Source organism: Mycteria americana, chromosome 2 (genome assembly GCF_035582795.1).
Source record: "Mycteria americana isolate JAX WOST 10 ecotype Jacksonville Zoo and Gardens chromosome 2, USCA_MyAme_1.0, whole genome shotgun sequence".
NCBI classification, from domain to species: domain Eukaryota; kingdom Metazoa; phylum Chordata; class Aves; order Ciconiiformes; family Ciconiidae; genus Mycteria; species Mycteria americana.
The window spans coordinates 150,483,107-150,502,052 of record NC_134366.1 but is presented as its reverse complement, the minus strand read 5'-3'; the positions used below and the strand labels follow the sequence as shown (position 1 = coordinate 150,502,052).

Below are 18,946 nucleotides of genomic sequence, written 5' to 3'. Positions count from 1 at the left end.
CCTGATCTAAGTCTGCTGTGGTAAGTAGGAATCTCTCTAATGCTCTTTAGTGCATCACTTTTCTGTTCTATCAGGTTGTTCTCTTGAGATCCTTATAACGATCTCTGAGCACCTTCCAACCGTGCTGTCAGCAGTGCAAGTGAAATACACCATGTGTTTATTTGTTCACCCTCTTTCTCCGAGAAGAAATGCGTGCACAGTTGGGTGTATTGTATTTGTTAGGGTTTTTCTTTTGTTTTGAAAGTGATGCAACTACTGAATTTTGAAAAATGGTTTAATGCATACGTTTAATGTGCCTAAAAACTTACTGATGTAGCATCTTCCAAGGATACATAATCAAGGACATGAGCACAGTGATTTCCTGTTGATATATGCAGTTGGTATGAGAGTTGAAACCTCTGTTCTAGGAAAAGCGAAGGAGATTTTTCTGCTCTCTACTTCAATCAACAAGATTTCCTTCAAGATGTTTTACATTCCTTCAGCAACAAATAATGTAATTACTAATTAACAATACTTAGAAAGCATTTTCGGTATGCAAAGTTTCAGTAAGCAACTAAGCCCTATACCTTTCCAGTGAGACATGTCGTCCTCCTTTTATGGATGGAGAAACAGAAACATGTTCGTGAACGTGCAGCAGGGTGGTGTTCAGCAGTAAGAATAAAATACAAGAGTTTGCACTATCAAGTCAGAACTGTGACCACTGGGTCTTGGCGCTGGTTACGGCTACAGTGCCACCCAGAGTTACAGGAGCGGAGCCCCGGGGGCACTGACAGGCCTTACTGGCCCTGCCCAGCCCCACCTTGGGCCTCCCCACACCCCTGCCCATAGCCCAGGACTCCACTTCAGCTCAGCCTGGGGTCAGCAGTCCCTGCCCCAGTGGCACCACAGGAGTGTCGGTCTCCAGCCATGCTTTCTGGATGGACACCTTGAATGCATGTTGTAGCTTGTCTCCAGTTGTGTCCCTGGTCTTGCCCTCTTTTGCCCCTGGCTGGGCTCCCTCGATGGCCCCTGGCCCTGGTTCATCACCTGCCATGTTGGGGGCTGTTGATGGATGCCATTACCAGCCCCCAGTTCTGCACCCGGGCTCAGCACCTCCAGGATGGTGCCCAGAGTGCCCTAACAAGAGATTGGACAATGATCCCACAGAAAGTCGTAGAAATACCCAACTGCCCTCTTATTCTGATACAGAAATAAAATAATAATTTTAAAAATCCCCAAACCTTGCTTCTCTGGCAACCAGGTGGAATACATCCACCTTCTTGTCAACATAGAGGAGGAAAATAACTCTGCTTTGTAGAGACCCCAGAATATGTAATGAAAAGGGGAAAACAGGACATATTACGGAGGGGATAGCTAGTCCAAATATTGGAGCATTACTTGGATTTCCTGCTCTGGGCTTACAAAACACAGTTTCAGATTTGAGTAGAAGGTATTTTAAACAGCAACAACTGTGTGAGAGAAGGTGCACACAGGCATGAGGGAGAAAGGCAGCATGTGCTGAGAGTAGGACTGGCACCGCCAGCCACTGCTACTGCTTCCATCTGTACTGCGATAAAGAACCAGCAGCTTACGTACGATGTGAGGCAGCTCTGCTAGAGGCAACATGCAGCGTTTAGGATGCAAGGAAGCAACCTCATGTCTTCCACAGACAGCATCCAGCGTTTAGAAACCATATAATGCACTAAAATTTCAGACCTCTGCCACCAATGAGTGAGTTGTCTTCTTTCCCACATCATTTGTTCCAGAGATCAGCAGTGAACTGTGGTGGCCCATGGAGATAAAATGCAGGGGAGGGAAGGTGTCAGGAACCACTGTATCAACAGGTGATGAGAAAATGAGTACCACTACAATTTCAGACCCTTCACAGAAGTGTGGCTGCATCATATCTATCCCAGCTTACCTAAAATAAAATTAGTTCCAGTAGCTCCTAAGAGCATGCCATTAACACAGATCTTTTTGCTGATCCCTAACTCAAGCAGGCAGAGAAATGCTCAAGCCAGTGACTTACATAGATGTCCATAAATACTAAAAGAATTGTCAGGACTTACAATGGCTTAATTTGTCCCTGCCTTCTTCCAGCTTACAGTCAAGAGTTGAAATAAGATTGTTCTGATAAAGGAGTTTAGAATACACTGCGTTAAAAATACACCAATGTTTCTATTGAAGTCCACAAGGTCCCCTCTACAAATACTCTACTACGGTTCTCCCAAGACTTCCTAATGCAGTGAAGAGAGTTCCTTATATTTACAGGAAAAAGAAAACCCCCTAGCTTTATTTATATCGAGGGTTCAATTTATAACTGAATCCATGTGTGTAACGGTCTGGATGCTGTCTATGCAGTAAAAGATGTACGTACACTGTTAATTCTGGGTCTGTTTTCAGCCTCACTGAACTCAAGAGAGATCCACTTAAGCACACTCCTTAAATCTCTGCATTGGTGGAGCACTAACTCACCGCCTGTACTCCTTGTCAGGGGCCCTTTACAGTTCCAGAGAGCTGGTTTAATGACAGTGAACATCCCAGTAATATTTAGGTATAAAAATCCCATACTTTTAGATAAGGGGAGAAAAACAGAAAACTGCAAAGATAAACTTTGGTTTTATGGTATAGAAAATAATGAAAAAACAGATTTAATGAAAACACAGTCATTCTGCGTTAACCACCCAACTTTCTGTAATCTGTATTAGTGAATTATAATACTGGGATTGATATAGGCAGGTAGTTACCAAAAACATCACTGTAGTTTTTACTCTATGAGCTGCCAGATGAAAAAGGAGATGACGTTTCCGAACCAAAACTGGTTGAGCAGCAAATAACAGCAGATTTCTCTGAGACTTTGAATGATGAGCCACCTCAGGGTGTTGCTGACCAAGGCTCCTAAACCTTGGTCAGGTTTTGAACTTGTGCACACAATTCTAGCATATTTTTAAAAACCCACAAAACTGGCAGGGCTTAGTTTGTTGCGCTCTGCAGCGATACTATTGAAGCAAATCGCCAATGACATTAATTTTACTAGTAAGAAATCCTAAATGTTTTTAATAAAACCAAAGAAAGTCTCAAGCAAAACCCCATACCCTCCATCGGCCTTCAAAAAACTCAAAGTAAGTTTATGGCTCTAAGTGTTCGTTCTCTATAGAAACAAACCCCCGATCTTAAACTATTTTGCTCCTTGAAACTAAGCTAACAACAGAAGTCTGTAAATATTTTAGAATACTTGGATATTTGAAGTCAGTATTACTGTTAGAAAAAGTAAGAATGTATGGAAATGTTTCGTTAAGCTAACTCAACATCTTTAATTCTCCCCATCTACCACTGCCTTCCCACTTGGCACGTTCTTTGCATTTTCCTTGCTTTTTTCTTCTAGCATAGAAGACATTAATAAAACCAAGAACACTTTTGTTCATCAAGAGGACAAAAGAGCCCTACAAAAGGGAAAAAAAAGTCAAGTTTAACTCAATAGTTAAGGGTAGATTTGTGCTATCTCGGGCGCCTTTCCCAAACTTCTTTTGTTAGCATTGATGATGACTTAAAGTTTATGATCTATTGCCCCATATGGGCAGATTTTTCTATCTCCTCTCTCTGTCCCTGTTAGGCAAAGTATATATTTTTTTCTGAATTCTGATTAAAGAGGAAGCAAGGAGGCAATTTTGGCAATAAAGGTTTTACAGCTGTCTGACTGCTGTGGAGAGCAGGAAAACAAGAGAAGGAACGAGGTGTCCTCCCTGTGTGCCCAAGTTTTTTTACAGAACTCATGGCAACCAGTCAGTCATCTTCCCCCTCAGGGCTCATAGCACACAGGAGCTACACCTGAGCACACTTCAGTCAGTGGCTTGAACTCCTAGGAAAGGAGAAGCAGGAGAATCCTGGTTGTCAGAGTAGATAATTCTCCCTTTTCTGCTGTGTAAGCCTTCTGCCTCATGCTAATGGAAGTGTTTCAACTCTCCAATGCTGGGAGACAAGCTGCAGATGTGTTAGTGATACACAAAATAGTGAATGGTCCAAGGAAGAAAACCCAGGCACACTTAGCTATCTTTTCACCCAATGAAACATAAGAGTCTAAAGGGAAACAGAAAGATGGCCATGTAGAGTTGGGTCAAAGAAAATCCTTCACCCCTTTCACCAGTGAAAGTAATTATCAGACATTATTACTGAAATCAAAAGGCTGGAGGAATACAGAAAAGGATGAGCTGTTTATTCAGGAAATGCAAGTGCTTAGTTGTATCACAAAGCATCTTAAAAACAAAATATAAGCCTTCGTGCTTCAGGTTATTGCCCACCTTAAAATAACAGTAGAATAAAAGAAAATGTCTTCCCTGCACAAGTCGTTCTTTCTTACTTCCCTCTGTGATTTCTCAAAGCATATGTTTCTAGCTGCTACCTGAAATACTGCACTGGAATAGGGAGAGCATTAGTCAGATCAGGAGTGGCAATTAAGTTTTTATGTTCTTTAATCTGTAGAAGACAGGGTAGAGTCTGCAATTCTTGTTGCTTATTTTTCCAAATTACTCATGAGAAGTCAAAGAATGATCCAGGCAGGCTCAGACTAGCCTATTACAGAGTGCATATTATAGAGAGCATATAATAGAAAGCTGCATAAAATATTTTAATCAGACTTTATATATAAACTCAACTTTTATTATTATAATGACACTAAGCATTGAACTTTAAAGGCTACGCTGATTAAATTGATATAGGAAGTCCAGCATAATTTATCAGCACTCTTCTATACAAATGACTCAACTACTGCCTACTGCCAGCCTTTTAACAGTCCTAAAACCCAAACCGCAAGAGGTCTGTTACTAATGAAATATGGTAATGACTAAATTTATGAAAGAAAAATTAGATGGACAAACTGTGCAGGATGCACACTGGAGGCTTCTGCTTCCTTAGAGATAGAATTTAATTTGTTATATACTTAATCTTAGTCCTGTCATGGTTTAAGGAAACAGGATATTTGTATGCAAATTTGTCAGTGAATTCTTTGTTACTTTTACATTGTATTTAAAGAACGTTGAACCTGTTTCTGAGGAAGATCCTGGAAATGATTGCCAAGGTCTTCTGCCCAGCCTTGGGGAAATATAATCATATACCCATGTTCAAGTTATAACTTTGCCACACCGACTCACGATTTCTACTAAAGCGCATCTCGGTTCAGTATTATGTGGAGAGCTAGCAAAGAATTGGTATGCATTAAAACCTTATTAGAAAAAGAGTTGTTCAACTGCTCAGTTGGGATTTGTCCTTGACTTCCAGAAATTTCTTTCTGAGTCTTGCAGGTGACTGTGAAAGTTTGAGGGCAGCCCTGTGAAAGTGTCGCTGTTGATGCGAGTTGTGGCAGCTCCTATGGGTTTGAACCTCAGTGTGGACTCGTGACAGAGGATGGGCCAGTCAACGCAGCCGTAACTGAACAGCTGAGTACCTGGGCTGGAGTGCCCAAGGCAGCTGGCCACGGCCAGCAGCTAGTGTGTCTTACCCACACCAGCCCACGACACTGTCTGGGCTCAGACTCACCTCTAGCCTCTTTGGACATGTGTTACTGCACTGGTGAGACGAGTGTGCCCCGACTTTTGACAGCGAGCCACATATGCCCACTTAATTAAAAAAAAAAAAAACACCAAACCACATGAAACCTTTGATCAATTATTCTTATGTAGTCACCACAGGCAATACCCACAGTAAGCATGCAAGGGATCAGGGCTGTCAGTAGTAAACTGCATCCTTGCTCCACTCTGCGACCCAAGGCAGTGATTTAGTTACGCAAGGAAGAAGCGGGCACACCACAAAGGATGGTACAGTACAGATAATTACTGAAATAGTAAACAACATGATCACACGTATCCGATCTGTCTGGGCACAGCTGTTTCACTGCGGGAAAATGCACCTCCGCAAAGTGAAAATCTCCCACAAACCTGTGTTTCTGCCAAAAGCATTTGTCCTGTCTGTTTTAAGTAGCTTAATACATCTCCTGACAGAACAAGACCTTGCTCAGCACAAGCTAGGAATGAAATGAAAAACAGCCACAGCACTTTAAAAAGCTCTTCTAAGGCAGAGGACTAGGATGACGGTAGTCAGAGCTGACTGCAGACATCTGAAAGAGAGCAGACCCACAGGAGGTCCGGGAAGAGTGCACTAGGCTCAAGTCCAGGTTATTTCTTCGGTGATGCCTTGCTGGCAGATGCAATACCTCAGATCGACCAGGAGCACTCTCTCGCACCTTCAGCAACGAGCGTGGTTTTCCTCTTCCTATTCTGCTGTTTGGAGATTTGAGCCTTGAAACCTCCAGCCCAGCTGCAGAATGCCACAGAAACTCCCATGCACCTTTTCAAGACTTGGCTACTTTAAACTTGCAGTTTTACAGTCAAAGCATGGGCCTCACAGTAAAACCAGAGAAAAAGAAAGCAATCAAGGAAATGAATTCCTGGCTATTTTGCAACATCCGTTCCATATGTCCAGGAATATATAAGACTAATTGCATTTTCACTGACGTCAGTCTAATCAACGATCAGTTGACGAAGCTTAATGTGTTCTCCTCTGGCTCACTAGGAGATACATATTAACCTTCAACAGAACTTCTAAACACATTTTACTTGATTAATGTAATACCTCGTCTCCTTTCTATAAATACATTTATGATTTTTGTGTAAAAAATAAATGTAATTATAGCATACTGGACTCTTAAAGGGTTTCTTTCCTTTAACGAGCATTTACGTAAACTTTGCTCCTCTGACAACCAACCATCTATTTTCTCACTGGAGGGAGACAACTGTTCTTTGTAATCCCAGTGAATTTATTATCCAATTGAAGGCCTTACTAAGAAAAAAAAAGGGTATTTTACAAAAGTTTACATTTTCTGAATTGATCACTGTTGATTAGAAGAGACAACTGTGTCATTGTCCGGGACAACTGATGCAGATTATCAGCTATAGTTGCAATGATTTATATACTCTGTGAAAAATCCTACTGTGGTATTTGGGGATATAAGAAAACTTGCATATGTAAGGAGATTAGAGCTTAAAGAAGTTTTCAGAAATCCTTGTGTTGTATTACAGACTAAGAAACAGTTCAGTAAATGCATGGACTGCTCAAAAGATGCTTATAAGAAATTTTAGCCCTCCAATGTCTTAAAAAGTTTTTAAAACAAAAACATTAATAAGCACCCTGACGTGTGACAGAGTCTGGGGAGGACTGACAAAATGCTGTTTCTGCTCTTCTCTGCAACACAGGAAACACACAAACCTGGCTATTTTCACTCAGAACAGAAAGCACAGATAACACCTATGAATCCATTCTTTTTTCAGATAATCTTTCTGGCCTGTTCGTGGATTGATTCTGTCACCCAGAGGTGAGTGATTAGGGTCTTTGCAAGCTGTCTTATTGATTGTGCAATTTAAATTCCCCCCATATGTTACTTTATTTTGTAATTTAGCTGAAGAGCCCCCGAAACATGAATTGGAAGGAGGAGGGAAGGAGGTGGGATAAGGTCTTGCATTGTAGAAACCAATCTGGCTTTGCACATGGTAGGAAGGAGTTATTTAAGGAGTTCTCCAGAAGCCATTCTTGAAGCAATTAGTTGTTATGTTATTTAATACCATCTCTCTAGATAAGTTACAATCAGAATGTAGTTATTGAGAAGATTCTTCAGACAAGATACATTTTGTTCATGCTAATGATCAGTGGTGGTCTTTATTCTTTGCTCTATCATGTCTAAAATGCATACATATATTTTCAGTTTCTTAAGAAAGTACCATGCAGGCCCTGCGCGGGTATTTGTGTGCAGGACCAGTCATTTATTTCCTACTGTCTTGAAGAAGATAATGAAATGGATGCGATCCACTCCAAGAGCAAATACCCTGAACCTCCTCCAATTCCAGTCTCAGTTGCATATTCAACATGTACATCAATCATACAGGGAAGCCTTTGAAAGTAGGTTTCATATTTTTCTTTATTCATAATGAATTCCAAGTTCCCTCTCCACTCTCCTCAAAAGCAAGCATGGGCACAAAGCAGCAAGTCTCCAATGAGTTACTTGGGAATGCTACTGTTTTTTTTCAAGATGTCAGCTGTTTTTTCATGAAAGGAAGTACAGACAATAGAAAATTTAATGATAATTTTATACACATGGCACTTGGGACATAAATATTTAGTCACTGCAGCCATTTCCACTACAAGAATTGGGAATCTCAAGTAATTTCAGATTATGTCCTGACCCCTTTGCCTGCCAGTGGAGGAATCTCACCTGCTGCTGACACTACATCTCCTACCAAGGGCTGGGAATTAGCCATGTTACTGACACCATCCAGCTCTTCCCCCTGATCATACTGCCCAGGTCTGGGCCATGGAGGAGCAATCACCTGGTGAACCCACAGAGAGCCCCATTCTGCAAGACTTCTTTCCCCAGTGCCACCAGTATTGGACCGTTAGTGGAGGTGGTAAAGGCGGCGTTGCCTGCAGGATAACCTGACCCAACACCCAAGCTCTATCACACTGGCACGATGCGGGAAGCGACACCCCTGGCTGATATGAAGGAATAGAGCCTTCAGTGAGCTGGCTGATGCACTATGACCATTCGTATGTAGATAAAGTTGGAGATCCTTTACTCTTAGCCAATTTCATTCCATATAAAAACAAAGAAAGCTAATTTTCTAAGTAAAACACAAGGCCTCATACTTGTATTCATGCAAATTCCCACAAGCTGGCACTGGGATAACAAAGTTTCCAATTCCCTGTAACATCAGGCTTTCTAACGATGCAATTTCCCCCTTTTCACAAATTCAGTTGTTTTTTCAGTTTTCAAGATCTCCCAGTTCTCACAGGTTTGAAAATAATTAATAATGTCATCTTTTCTTAGACTTTCTTTATTTTCCCTGAAAGGGCCTTTCCACTCTGTTCAAGGGACCCCCGCTTACAACTCCGTGCTGCTGTGAGCAGTCTCAGACAGCGTAAAGGTTGCAGGAGTGGGGACAGAGCATCTTGGAAGGACCCCAGTGTAGGTATATTTTCTTTACACGAGCAGTCATGCTGATATCTACTCCCTACCAAGTAAGCCACGATTTCAGTAATCTTCTAACCAGTATTTAAGCACATTGCCATACATGCTGTTTTGCACGGGGCTTGAAAAAGACAAGGAAATAAGTGTGTCCCAGTTGCAAAATATATACCTTGATTCTCTTTTTGATGTCAGGTCAAGTGCACTCTACTGATCTCAGCAGGGTGTTCAACCTGTAAATCAATGAGGCCATAGCAACCAGTGCTTTTCTTTTGCTTCACACTATAAAAAGGCCACTACCAGTACATCTTTTTCATCCATTAGGATTCAATCCTTTTATTAAAAAACGACTGGGATGCAGACAGAAAAGATGCACATTTTCAACTATATATTTTCAACATATATTCAGAAAAATCCAGAACTGAAACGTCACGACTAGCAATCCATGCTGAGCTTTCACAAACAGCAGCTCAAACGTTGAAGCCGCCCTGGCTAAAAACTTCGGCTCGCTCTATTTACCTTCTTACCACCCGCCCTTCGGAGGGAGCCGCACAACCTGACAACTGGCGGTTATAAAAGCTTCTCAGTCGTCCATTAGTTTTTATTTTTAGCCCCTCTCTGCCGGGGAGCGTGGAGGCGGTGGCGCTGAGCCCTGGGCAGCTCTGGCGGGGCTGGACAGCTCCCGCGGCAGCTCCCGGGGAGCGTGGGCAGCGTGGGCAGCGTGGGCAGCGTGGGCAGCGTGGGCAGCGTGGGGAGCAGCAGCCCCTGCTCAGGGCACTGCTGCAGCCAGGCGGGTAGCAGGCAGCGCTGGGCACACATCGCTCAAAAATGACAGCTCCTTGTTTTCATGCTGTTTTTTCTGAACTGATGCCTTGAAGTTTCGTCTTCCCCCCTCCCAAGTCAAGGGGAAACAATTCCTCTTGTCCCAGGTGGTGCTGGTGGAGCCTCAGGGTGTGCATAAACCCCACCGCCATGTGTCGGGAGAGGGGGAAATCCCTCCGTGACACTGTCAGCACATCTGACGTTGTTTCTTCTTTGTGTTTTAGATAAAGAAAGTGGAGCCCATTTACTCGGGAAGAAGACATGCTGTGTTTATAAATGCTGTTACCGACGGGGATGTTATTCTGACTCACCAGTACCTACTGGGTCGCTTGGAACTAACACAAGTGCCAGCTTTCCCCTGGACCCAGCACCCGGGGGAGATCAGAGCTGAACTTGGCTCATTTCAGCGGTGTCCCTGCCTTGAATAGCGTGCTGATACAACTGTCTAGAACAAAACTAAGCTGCTGAAAGTAACTTTCCCATTTTCCTTACTTCTTTCTTCAAAATATGACACTTGTAAGACTTTCGTGCCCAAAATGGTTCTGCATTATTACTTGTTACCTCTGACTTCATGTTTGATACAATGCAGAGAAGTGTAAAGTCCATGCCAGTAGGATAAAAACCAAAGATTAATAACCAGCTGAACCTAACCTGTCCTCAGGTTTTGAAATAAGTATTACTCCCCAGCCAACCATATTACTGCCATCTTAATCTTCAGCATAATGTTTGTATTCAACATTGCAGCACTCTCTCTTAAGCTTTTCTCTCCAAGGCAGCACACCAGTTCCTGAAGGGCAGGCTATTCTGCAACCCAATTAGATATCCTTTTCAGGAAATTTCCTCTGGCTGCTCCACCCTTTACAAGTTACTTTTTACACTGAAGTACCTCAGTGTTCTGTGATAGTACATATGTTGTATTATGTATACTATATTGCAGTATCATGCAATGCTGTATTATATTATATTGTTCTAGATGCAGTACCTATGGCTCTACCAGGAAGAAACTACTGAAACATAAGAGCTATAGAAACATTAGCATTCTGAGATCCATTATGTTCTAAAATACGGCAAAGTTAAATATGTATTTCCCACCTATTGATACTTTATGAGACCTTTGTAAGTGTCCGTGGCTGCTGGGCCTGCGTCGGAAATGCACACAGCGTTCCTTCCCCTTACCTGTGTGGGAAAGTGCTCTCACCACACAGCCCTGAGGACTCCATCTGCACTCGGCTCCCCACTCTCTCCACTATTTGTAGGATCTCAAACATCAATTAAAACATTAAAACTAAAGAGCTAAAACATCATCCCAGAGAAATGCACTATTTTTTCCACGTTTACTCAGACAAGAAATTCTGCCTCCTGAGATTATACTAACTCAAAACTGGTTCAACATGTGAAAATGTTATTTTGAAAGCCTGCCAAAACTTTTAAGCTATTATTTTTTCCTCCTTCAGAAGCCTTTACTACTGAATCATTGTATTCATAGTCATAGAATTAATAAAACTTACACTTCACAGGTAGTGAGATATGAAAAAGCAACAAGAAAACTATTCATTCCCTCGGGGGATGTTTTTTCCTCAAGTAATTTCCTGTGAAGCATAAAGGCAAACAGTACACAGAATACATGTTGGCGTGCCGAAAAATCAAAGGGGGTTTTATGTGAACTTTATTTGAGGGAATGCTCATAGCGCACGTGTGGTTTGGAGTAATACAACCACCCAAAATGCATGCAAAGAAAAAAAATTTGCCACCAGGACAGCCTCTGTTTTTATGTAAACCCTCAATAGCACATGGTATCAAATCATAATTGTTGTCTGAGATAAAACAATATTTTCACGTATGACTTTGTAAAGCAGACCTTTCAACCAGGGTAGCTATTTACTCAAGGAGCTACCCCTTCCTTACTTATTGCTTCCTAACTTTGTAAGCTAGCAAAATGGTTTAGCATTTATTATCAACATGCATCTAAATTTCTATTCCTGATAGTTAACCTTAAAAATCTAAGTATTTGCAATAGAGGAGAAAGCATGGAAATGTGCACCCTGACATGTTGTGAGTTATTGTCAGTTTGAAGTAATTCAGAAATCTGCCCTGAAGAATCTATGAAAGCAAAAGAAGCAAAGTAGGAAGAGGTGTAAATCAGGAAATACCTGCTAGTTAGAAAAGAAAATTTTAAAGCAGATTTTGCAGAAAAATACTAAGTGAAATTGGGGCATTGGTATTTAAATGTTAGGAACTCAATAGGTAACAACGTCTAAAAAGCTGTCAGGCTTTTCTTTGTATCTAAGGCCAGCTGATGCACTTAATTCCCTCTTCCTCAAATATCTTTAGGTCCACTGAACAGCTAAAATATCTGTATCCCTGTCTTTGTGGAGCCAATGTGAAAAGGCTTCATTCAGCTGAAGGCAGAAAGAAATAACAAGCATCCTGGAAGAAATGTTCAAAAGCTTTCAGGTCCTATTAAAACTTATTGAAACTTCCTTGCAGCCAGGAAAAGAGGGGCATCTTTTTCAACACTGTCAGTATTCCAGACACCACAGGCTGTGGATATCGCATTTAACTATATCTTATTAAACCAGGAGCAAGAAATAGTTCAACCAATGCACCATTTTCTCAGTGGTGAAATATGTATTTTATAGGACATACAGCATTTTAAATGATTTCTAGGACATAAATGTCAACTTAGCCTTTTTATTACGCTGATTGAATTTATTTAATGAGCTGTCCTACAATGGAGGCCAGCCCTGCATTTTTCACTTGCTTCTGAAGGGAATTTCAGTAGTTAGCAAATAAGCCCGGATCTAATCTGCTTCCGTCTGCAATCATTTGAAAAATGATGCTTGGCAAACAGCTCTGCGTGGCCTTGGCATCAGACGGAGACTGATTTCTCACACCAAGGGACAGGGAAGACTGAGCAGGCTGAGAAGTGCAGCTACACAACCCAAAGCAACGAACCAGATCTTTTTATTCTTGTGACAGGTTTGCAAACCCTGCGACTATGGCAGGGCCGGCTCTGGGAAAGCTGCTTTTCCTGCATTGCTACCCAAGGGATTGAGAAAAGATTGTCAAAGACAGGAGAGGAACTGAGGGCTTAATGCGCCTCCTCCTCACCGGGTCTTTCCCCTGGCTGAACAACCGGGTGTCGAACAACCTCTGGGACTGATGATAACCCATTAAAGCTGTGCTTCAAAGGTCAGTTCCTCACTCATGTCCTATAACCCTGATGGAGGAAAGAAGTCTTTCTAGTACCCGATAGCAGCTGCCTGAAAGGTTTCAGCTCTCTGCCAGGCAGACCAAGATACTACTGACAAACAGTTATCTGACAAACACGGAACAGCAGCGACGAGAACACCCGACTTCTTCACAAACCAGCAACCAGAGATGACAAAACAAGCTTTTCTGTGCAGTGTGGTCAGGGTCCGGGCAGCCTTGCCAGAGCTAACGCACCAGCGGGGCCTCAGTGCTGCAGGCAACCCGGCCTCAGAAACACCGCTCCGAAGTTTGGGGGAGCCAGGAAAACCCCTCACACCAGGGATCTTCATGCGTCACATTTTCATCCCCGAAAGAGCTTTTCGCTGGAGACCCCGGTGAGCCTGCCCGTGCTCCGTATCTCCTGCGTATCTCACTCCCCTGACCCTTAAACATGCACATGCTTCATTTCCCAATTTAGCCAGAGTCTAAATACCGGCCTCTTGCCTTGCCGGGGGATAACCCGCGGGTTAGCAGCGGGGAAGCGCTGGAGCTCGCCGAGCGTTACGCTGCTGATAAAAACATGACTCCTCGGAGGGTTATCTCCAAAAAACGCCTGGGCTGCAAGGGGCAGCCTCAGCTACGGCTCTGCGGAGGGGGATGCCCGTGGCGGCAGCTGAGGCTGCCCTGCAGCCGGTGCCGAGCCACCGGGGCCGGGGGACACCCCGGGGGCCGGGGACAGCCGGGGGACGCTTACCAGGTACCAGACGCCGAGGATGATGGTGCCGGTGCGGACATGGCAGCAGAGGCAGCAGCTGTTGGAGTAGAAGCGCGCCCAGGGCGAGCTCAGCATCTCCGCGGCTCCTCGGGCTCCGCGCCGCTCCGCGCCTCTCGCCGCGCCGCTCCGCGGGGGCGGGACCGGGACCGGGGCCGGGGCCGGGGCTGGGGCCGCCCCTCCCGGCGGGCGGGACCGAGAGCGGAGGGACCCAGCCCAGAGGGCGGCGGGCGGGCGGGAAGCCCCCCGGTTCCGCGGGCGGTGGGTGCCCCGCTGCAGGCCGCGGCGCTGCCCTCACACCCCTCCGTGCCCGGCCGCGCACTGACGCCCGCCCACCAACCCAAACACCCCCGAGCACTGGAGCAATCGCACCCGCGCGCGGAAGGGCTTTAAAATGCAAAGTTGAGGGAATTCGGTGAGTTGACAGCCTGGCCTGCGTGTCCCCGGCGTGTCACGGAGGGTGGAGAAGGGCCATTCTGTTCTCCTGGCGGTCCTACCCACCCCTTCCCCGGCACGGCGGCGCCTGGAATGGGTGTGAGGAGAGCGAACCCGTGGCCGTGCTGCCTTAGCAAAGCTTGCAGCTCGTCTAGCAATTCTTGACTGGCAAACCAGTAGAAACAAAACTCCATTTCACTATAAAGAAAGGTAATATCGGAGGAGATGATGGAATGCTTTGGATTTGCCCCCAATTCGGAAGCCATGAGCATTTATTATCTTTCACAGTGCCCTCCTAATCCACCCCCAAAGTTGCTGCTATTAAGGAGGCTGGAATTGCCTCGTGTAACTGATACGCAAGTTAACATTAACCTCAATGCCGCTACCTGTAGTTAATGCCCTGACAGTGGTGGGGGAAGCAGCATTAGGAGGAAGGACCCGATGCTGCGTATTCGGGCACCGATGCAGGTAGAAGCTGAACTTGCTGCCAAGCGGCTGACTTTTTCATATCTTATTATTTGAGACCTGCATCATTCTCTAGAGGAAATAACGAAGAAAATTCTACAGAGGTCTGTATGCCTAGCCTGACCCTAAGAATTATTTATTTACTGCCATCTATCTTGGCTTCCTACCAAATCCCACAATTTATCATCAAAATATAACATTGAAAAGTACTCAAATGTTTCCCTGTATGGTTGCTTTGGGGCTCTTCTTTATTTCATACATACATCTGCACAGAACAGGAACGCCAGGATAAAAGCTAACTTGGCATGGAGGAACATTTCTAACTATGCCTTATCCTACTTGTAAAGCCACTATAGTAAATTAAATTTAAAATACTTTAAGTATGAACTTTACATAACCTCTGTTCTTAGCTTGTCCTTATAAAACTTCCAAGGTTTTGGGGGTTTTTTTTGTGCATAAAGAGAAAAGCCACTTGGCACTGAATTTATAATTTTGACTAGATTATATGCATAAGCCAAATATTGTATTTTCAAGATTCATAATCAAAAATGACACTAAAATTCTAGTAAAATGAAACATCCATACTGACAAAACAAATATTCAAGAGACCAAAGGAAAATCCCAAACAATGTGGTCTGGACTATCTCACTGGTAACCTTGAGAGACCTTGCCCTTTAATACCAGAAAGTAAGCAAGTTAGAGACTAAACCCTTGTGTATATACCTTGTAAGTGTACGTGGAAGGTAAGAGCATCTGCTTCATGAAGGTTATCTGGCCAAGGACCTGACCTTTTCAAAGCAAAGGGGATAATAAGTAAAGGGGAACACGATAAACAAGGACACACAGATGCAAACCTGGTGGACAAGGGACAACGGAGACAATGCCAAAGACCAAAAGTCTCTGGTTACTGATTGATGGATGGGCCATTGAAGAGCTCCAGGCGCAGATTTTGAGAGAGTCACCTGGACTTTGTAACTGATAAGAAGGGGCAAACAAGAGGAATTTTTGAGGGGATATTTGAGGGAGACTCTGCAAAACTTAGGAAGGAATGATTAGGGGAAGGGGATCGGGGAGGAGCAAAGTGGGGATCAGACAGAAAGGGGTATAAAAGGGGTCAGTCACGTGTAAAGTACACTTGTCTGACTGAGCCTTGTGCCTGATCACCCTCTCTTCTTATAAAACCTTTCTTAACTGTCTCTCTGTGTACTCTCATTCTCCACGCAGCGTGTGCGGAGGCTGCAAGGAGTAAGTGCCAGCTACTGGGGGGATCGGTGTGAGCGAGGCGAGCGAGGGGCTCAGTGCCGGCAGCTGGAGTGGGACCATGGGTCACAGCCTGTGTGCCTGGGGCTGGCTGCTGCGGGGGTGAGAGTCTGTATCTGCCCCAAACCATGTGTGTGTGTGTGTTATTTGCTTGCAAATGTCAAGCTGGACCAGCTGGTCTGTACTTGGGTCTTCCACAAGTCCTACATGTAGGAGGCACAGCTGAAGGCAGCACCTTTTCTGTGGCCACCTGCGTAGCTGTCGCCATCGGTGTCCTGTGCCTGCAAACGGGAAAGCAGCAGCCCCATCCATCAGCCTGGGATGGGCACAACGAGCTGGGCTCCAGCAGCTGGGCAGGAGGAACCCCAGGCCCTGGAGCTGCTGGAGGCTGTAGCTGCTTGTAACATCCCCCAACACAGCTCTCATCTCTGTAAGGAGAAATTAACTGCATGTCTTCTTTTGCTTATGGTTTCCCATCAATGGCTTTAATCTGGATATCCTCAGAAGAAAAAGGAAGGAAGAATGAGAAGGCGAACACTAATTACTTCAGAGCAGTTTCCTGTATAATTATTAATTTCCATTGCAAAAGCCTGATGGGAAGGATCAGGAAACAACAGGCTTTATATCACACTCCTGGTTTATAACCAACTGTATTGGGTTTGCGTGGCAAGGTTTTAGTAGCAGGGGGGCGACAGGGGTGGCTTCTGTGAGAAGCTGCCAGAAGCTTTCCCTATGTCTGACAGAGCCAATGCCAGCCGGCTCCAAGATGGACCCGCTGCTGGCCAAGGCCGAGCCCGTCAGCAATGGTGGTAGCTCCTCTGGGATAACGTATTTAAGAAGGGTGGGGAAAAAAACTGTGGAACAGCAGCCAGAGGAGAGGAGTGAGAATATGTGAGAGGAACAGCCCTGCAGACACCCAGGTCAGTGAAGAAGGAGGGGGAGGAGGTGCTCCAGGCGCCGGAGCAGAGATTCTCCTGCAGCCCCTGGTGAAGGCCATGGTGAGGCAGGCTGTCCCCTGCAGCCCATGGAGGTTAATGGTGGAGCAGATATCCACTGCAGCCCATGGGGGTTAACGGTGGAGCAGACATCCACTGCAGCCCGTGGCCAACCCCATGCCAGAGCAGGTGGATGCCCAAAGGAGGCTGTGACCCCGTGGGAAGCCCATGCTGGAGCAGGCAGGTCCCTGGCAGGACCTGTGGGCCCATGGAGAGAGGAGCCCAGGCTGGAGCAGGTTTGCTGGCAGGACTTGTGACCCCGTGGGGGGACCCACGCTGGAGCAGTCTCTTCCTGAAGGGCTGCACCCCGTGGGAGGGACCCACACTGGAGCAGCTCATGAAGAACTGCAGCCTGTGGGAAGGACTCATGTTGGAGAAGTTCATGGAGGACTGTCTCCCATGGGAGGGACCCCATGCTGGAGCAGGGGAAGAGTGTGAGGAGTCCTGCCCATGAGGAGGAAGGAGCGGCAGAGACAACGTGTGGTGAACTGACCGCAGCCCCCATTCCCCATCCCCTGCGCCGCTGAGGGGGAGGGGGTAGAGAAATCAGGAGTAAAGTTGAGCCTGGGAAGAAGGGAGGGGCGGGGGGAAGGTGCTTTAAGATTTGGTTTTATTTCTTATTACCCTACTCTGATTTTGATTGGCAATAAATTAAATTAATTTTCCCGAGTCAAGTCTGTTTTGCCCGTGACAGTAATTGGTGGGTGATCTCCCTGTCCTTACCTCAACCCATGAGCCTTTCGTTGTATTTTCTCTCCCCTGTCCAGCTGAGAAGGGGAGTGACAGAGCGGCTTTGGTGGGCACCTGGCATCCAGCCAGGGTCAACCCACCACACCAACTCTAGAATTCCAGAGAAGAAATCACAGGCAGATATTAGAGAATCAGTGAAGTCCTATCTGCTCCTTTCTATTTTTATTTCTGTGGCATAGTACGTGCTTTGCAGATGGAGGACCTAGTCCCTGCCTGCGGCAATTATAGCCTTCAGCTCTCATCAGCAACTGACTGCACAGGCACAAGTGCTGCCGTGGCCTTGCATGGAGCCCCACTGGCTCTGGGGAGACCCACCGATCCCAGCCCACTCCCCTTGCTATCGGCTGTGGAGGCAAAGACATAGCTGCAAATTGAATTAAAACAAAAAGGTGTAAGGGGCAGTAAAAGTGGGGGTGGTCACAGCACAGGTTACAGCATGAGGTCACTGGGCTCCAGTGCACAGCAACCCATTTTTCTTGCAGGCAAATGGATTTTGAGAAGACATTTTGGCTGTTTCAAGTCAAGTGTGCAGCTTCCTCTGCAAAACCTCATCCAGAGGAGAATGTGCTTTCCTGCCTCGGCTCTGAGTGAGCCCTTTGGAAGGAGGTTGGCTGGCAGGACATCGGCACCTGGAGGCAGTTTCTGTCGGAGGCAGTCGCTGGCACCATGTTGGTCTCCTCCTTCCAGGCCTGACCGCCAGCACGGGCAGTCCCCGCTGCCGTGAGCCCCTCTGCTAGCACTGGCACCGAGTGGCCTTCAGCAGCCACTGCTTAGCAGAAGGAAACCCACTTACTGGTACTGTTACACGCACCTTTAATGGCCTTAGAAGTAGGCTGTTGAATGTGTATCAAGAGAGAAATTCAACAGAAATGAAGTGTTCACAAATATACAAAACTCGGTGTTTACTGGTGTTTCAGAGCCCGAGTATTGCCACAGTTGCAGACCCATAACCACAGCCTCCGTAGTTCAAGCCTCCATGCCATTCACCTTGCCTTATTAAAACAAGAAATGACAAACACTTCTTACAGAGATGGCTGTGAATCCACCATATCTGATCTTACACCCAGAACAGTGGAAGACCGTTTAGGATGCACCAGGGACAACTTCTGAACTGGATGACACCTGAGATTTGTCAAGGTTCCTGGAGGTACAAGAGACACTCCGGATTATCATCTTGATACATCAAAACTTGATCAGGACCAGTATCGCTGCCTTGCGCAGAAAGTGATATAAACGCAAGTGAATCAACAGCCTACTCACAAGCATTTG

At 45.4% G+C, this 18,946-nt stretch overlaps 1 protein-coding gene across 1 annotated transcript in view; it reads right to left on the bottom strand.

Annotated features, from left to right (window-relative positions):
• LAPTM4B (lysosomal protein transmembrane 4 beta) overlaps positions 1–13,900 on the bottom strand; it is a 64,839-nt gene extending 50,939 nt beyond the window's left edge. Inside the window, exon 1 of the mRNA XM_075495751.1 lies at positions 13,755–13,900. Coding sequence (XP_075351866.1) covers positions 13,755–13,850 — 96 coding nt within the window. The 5' untranslated portion in view covers positions 13,851–13,900. The remainder of the gene's footprint in view (positions 1–13,754) is intronic.
• Positions 13,901–18,946: the final 5,046 nt, after the last annotated feature.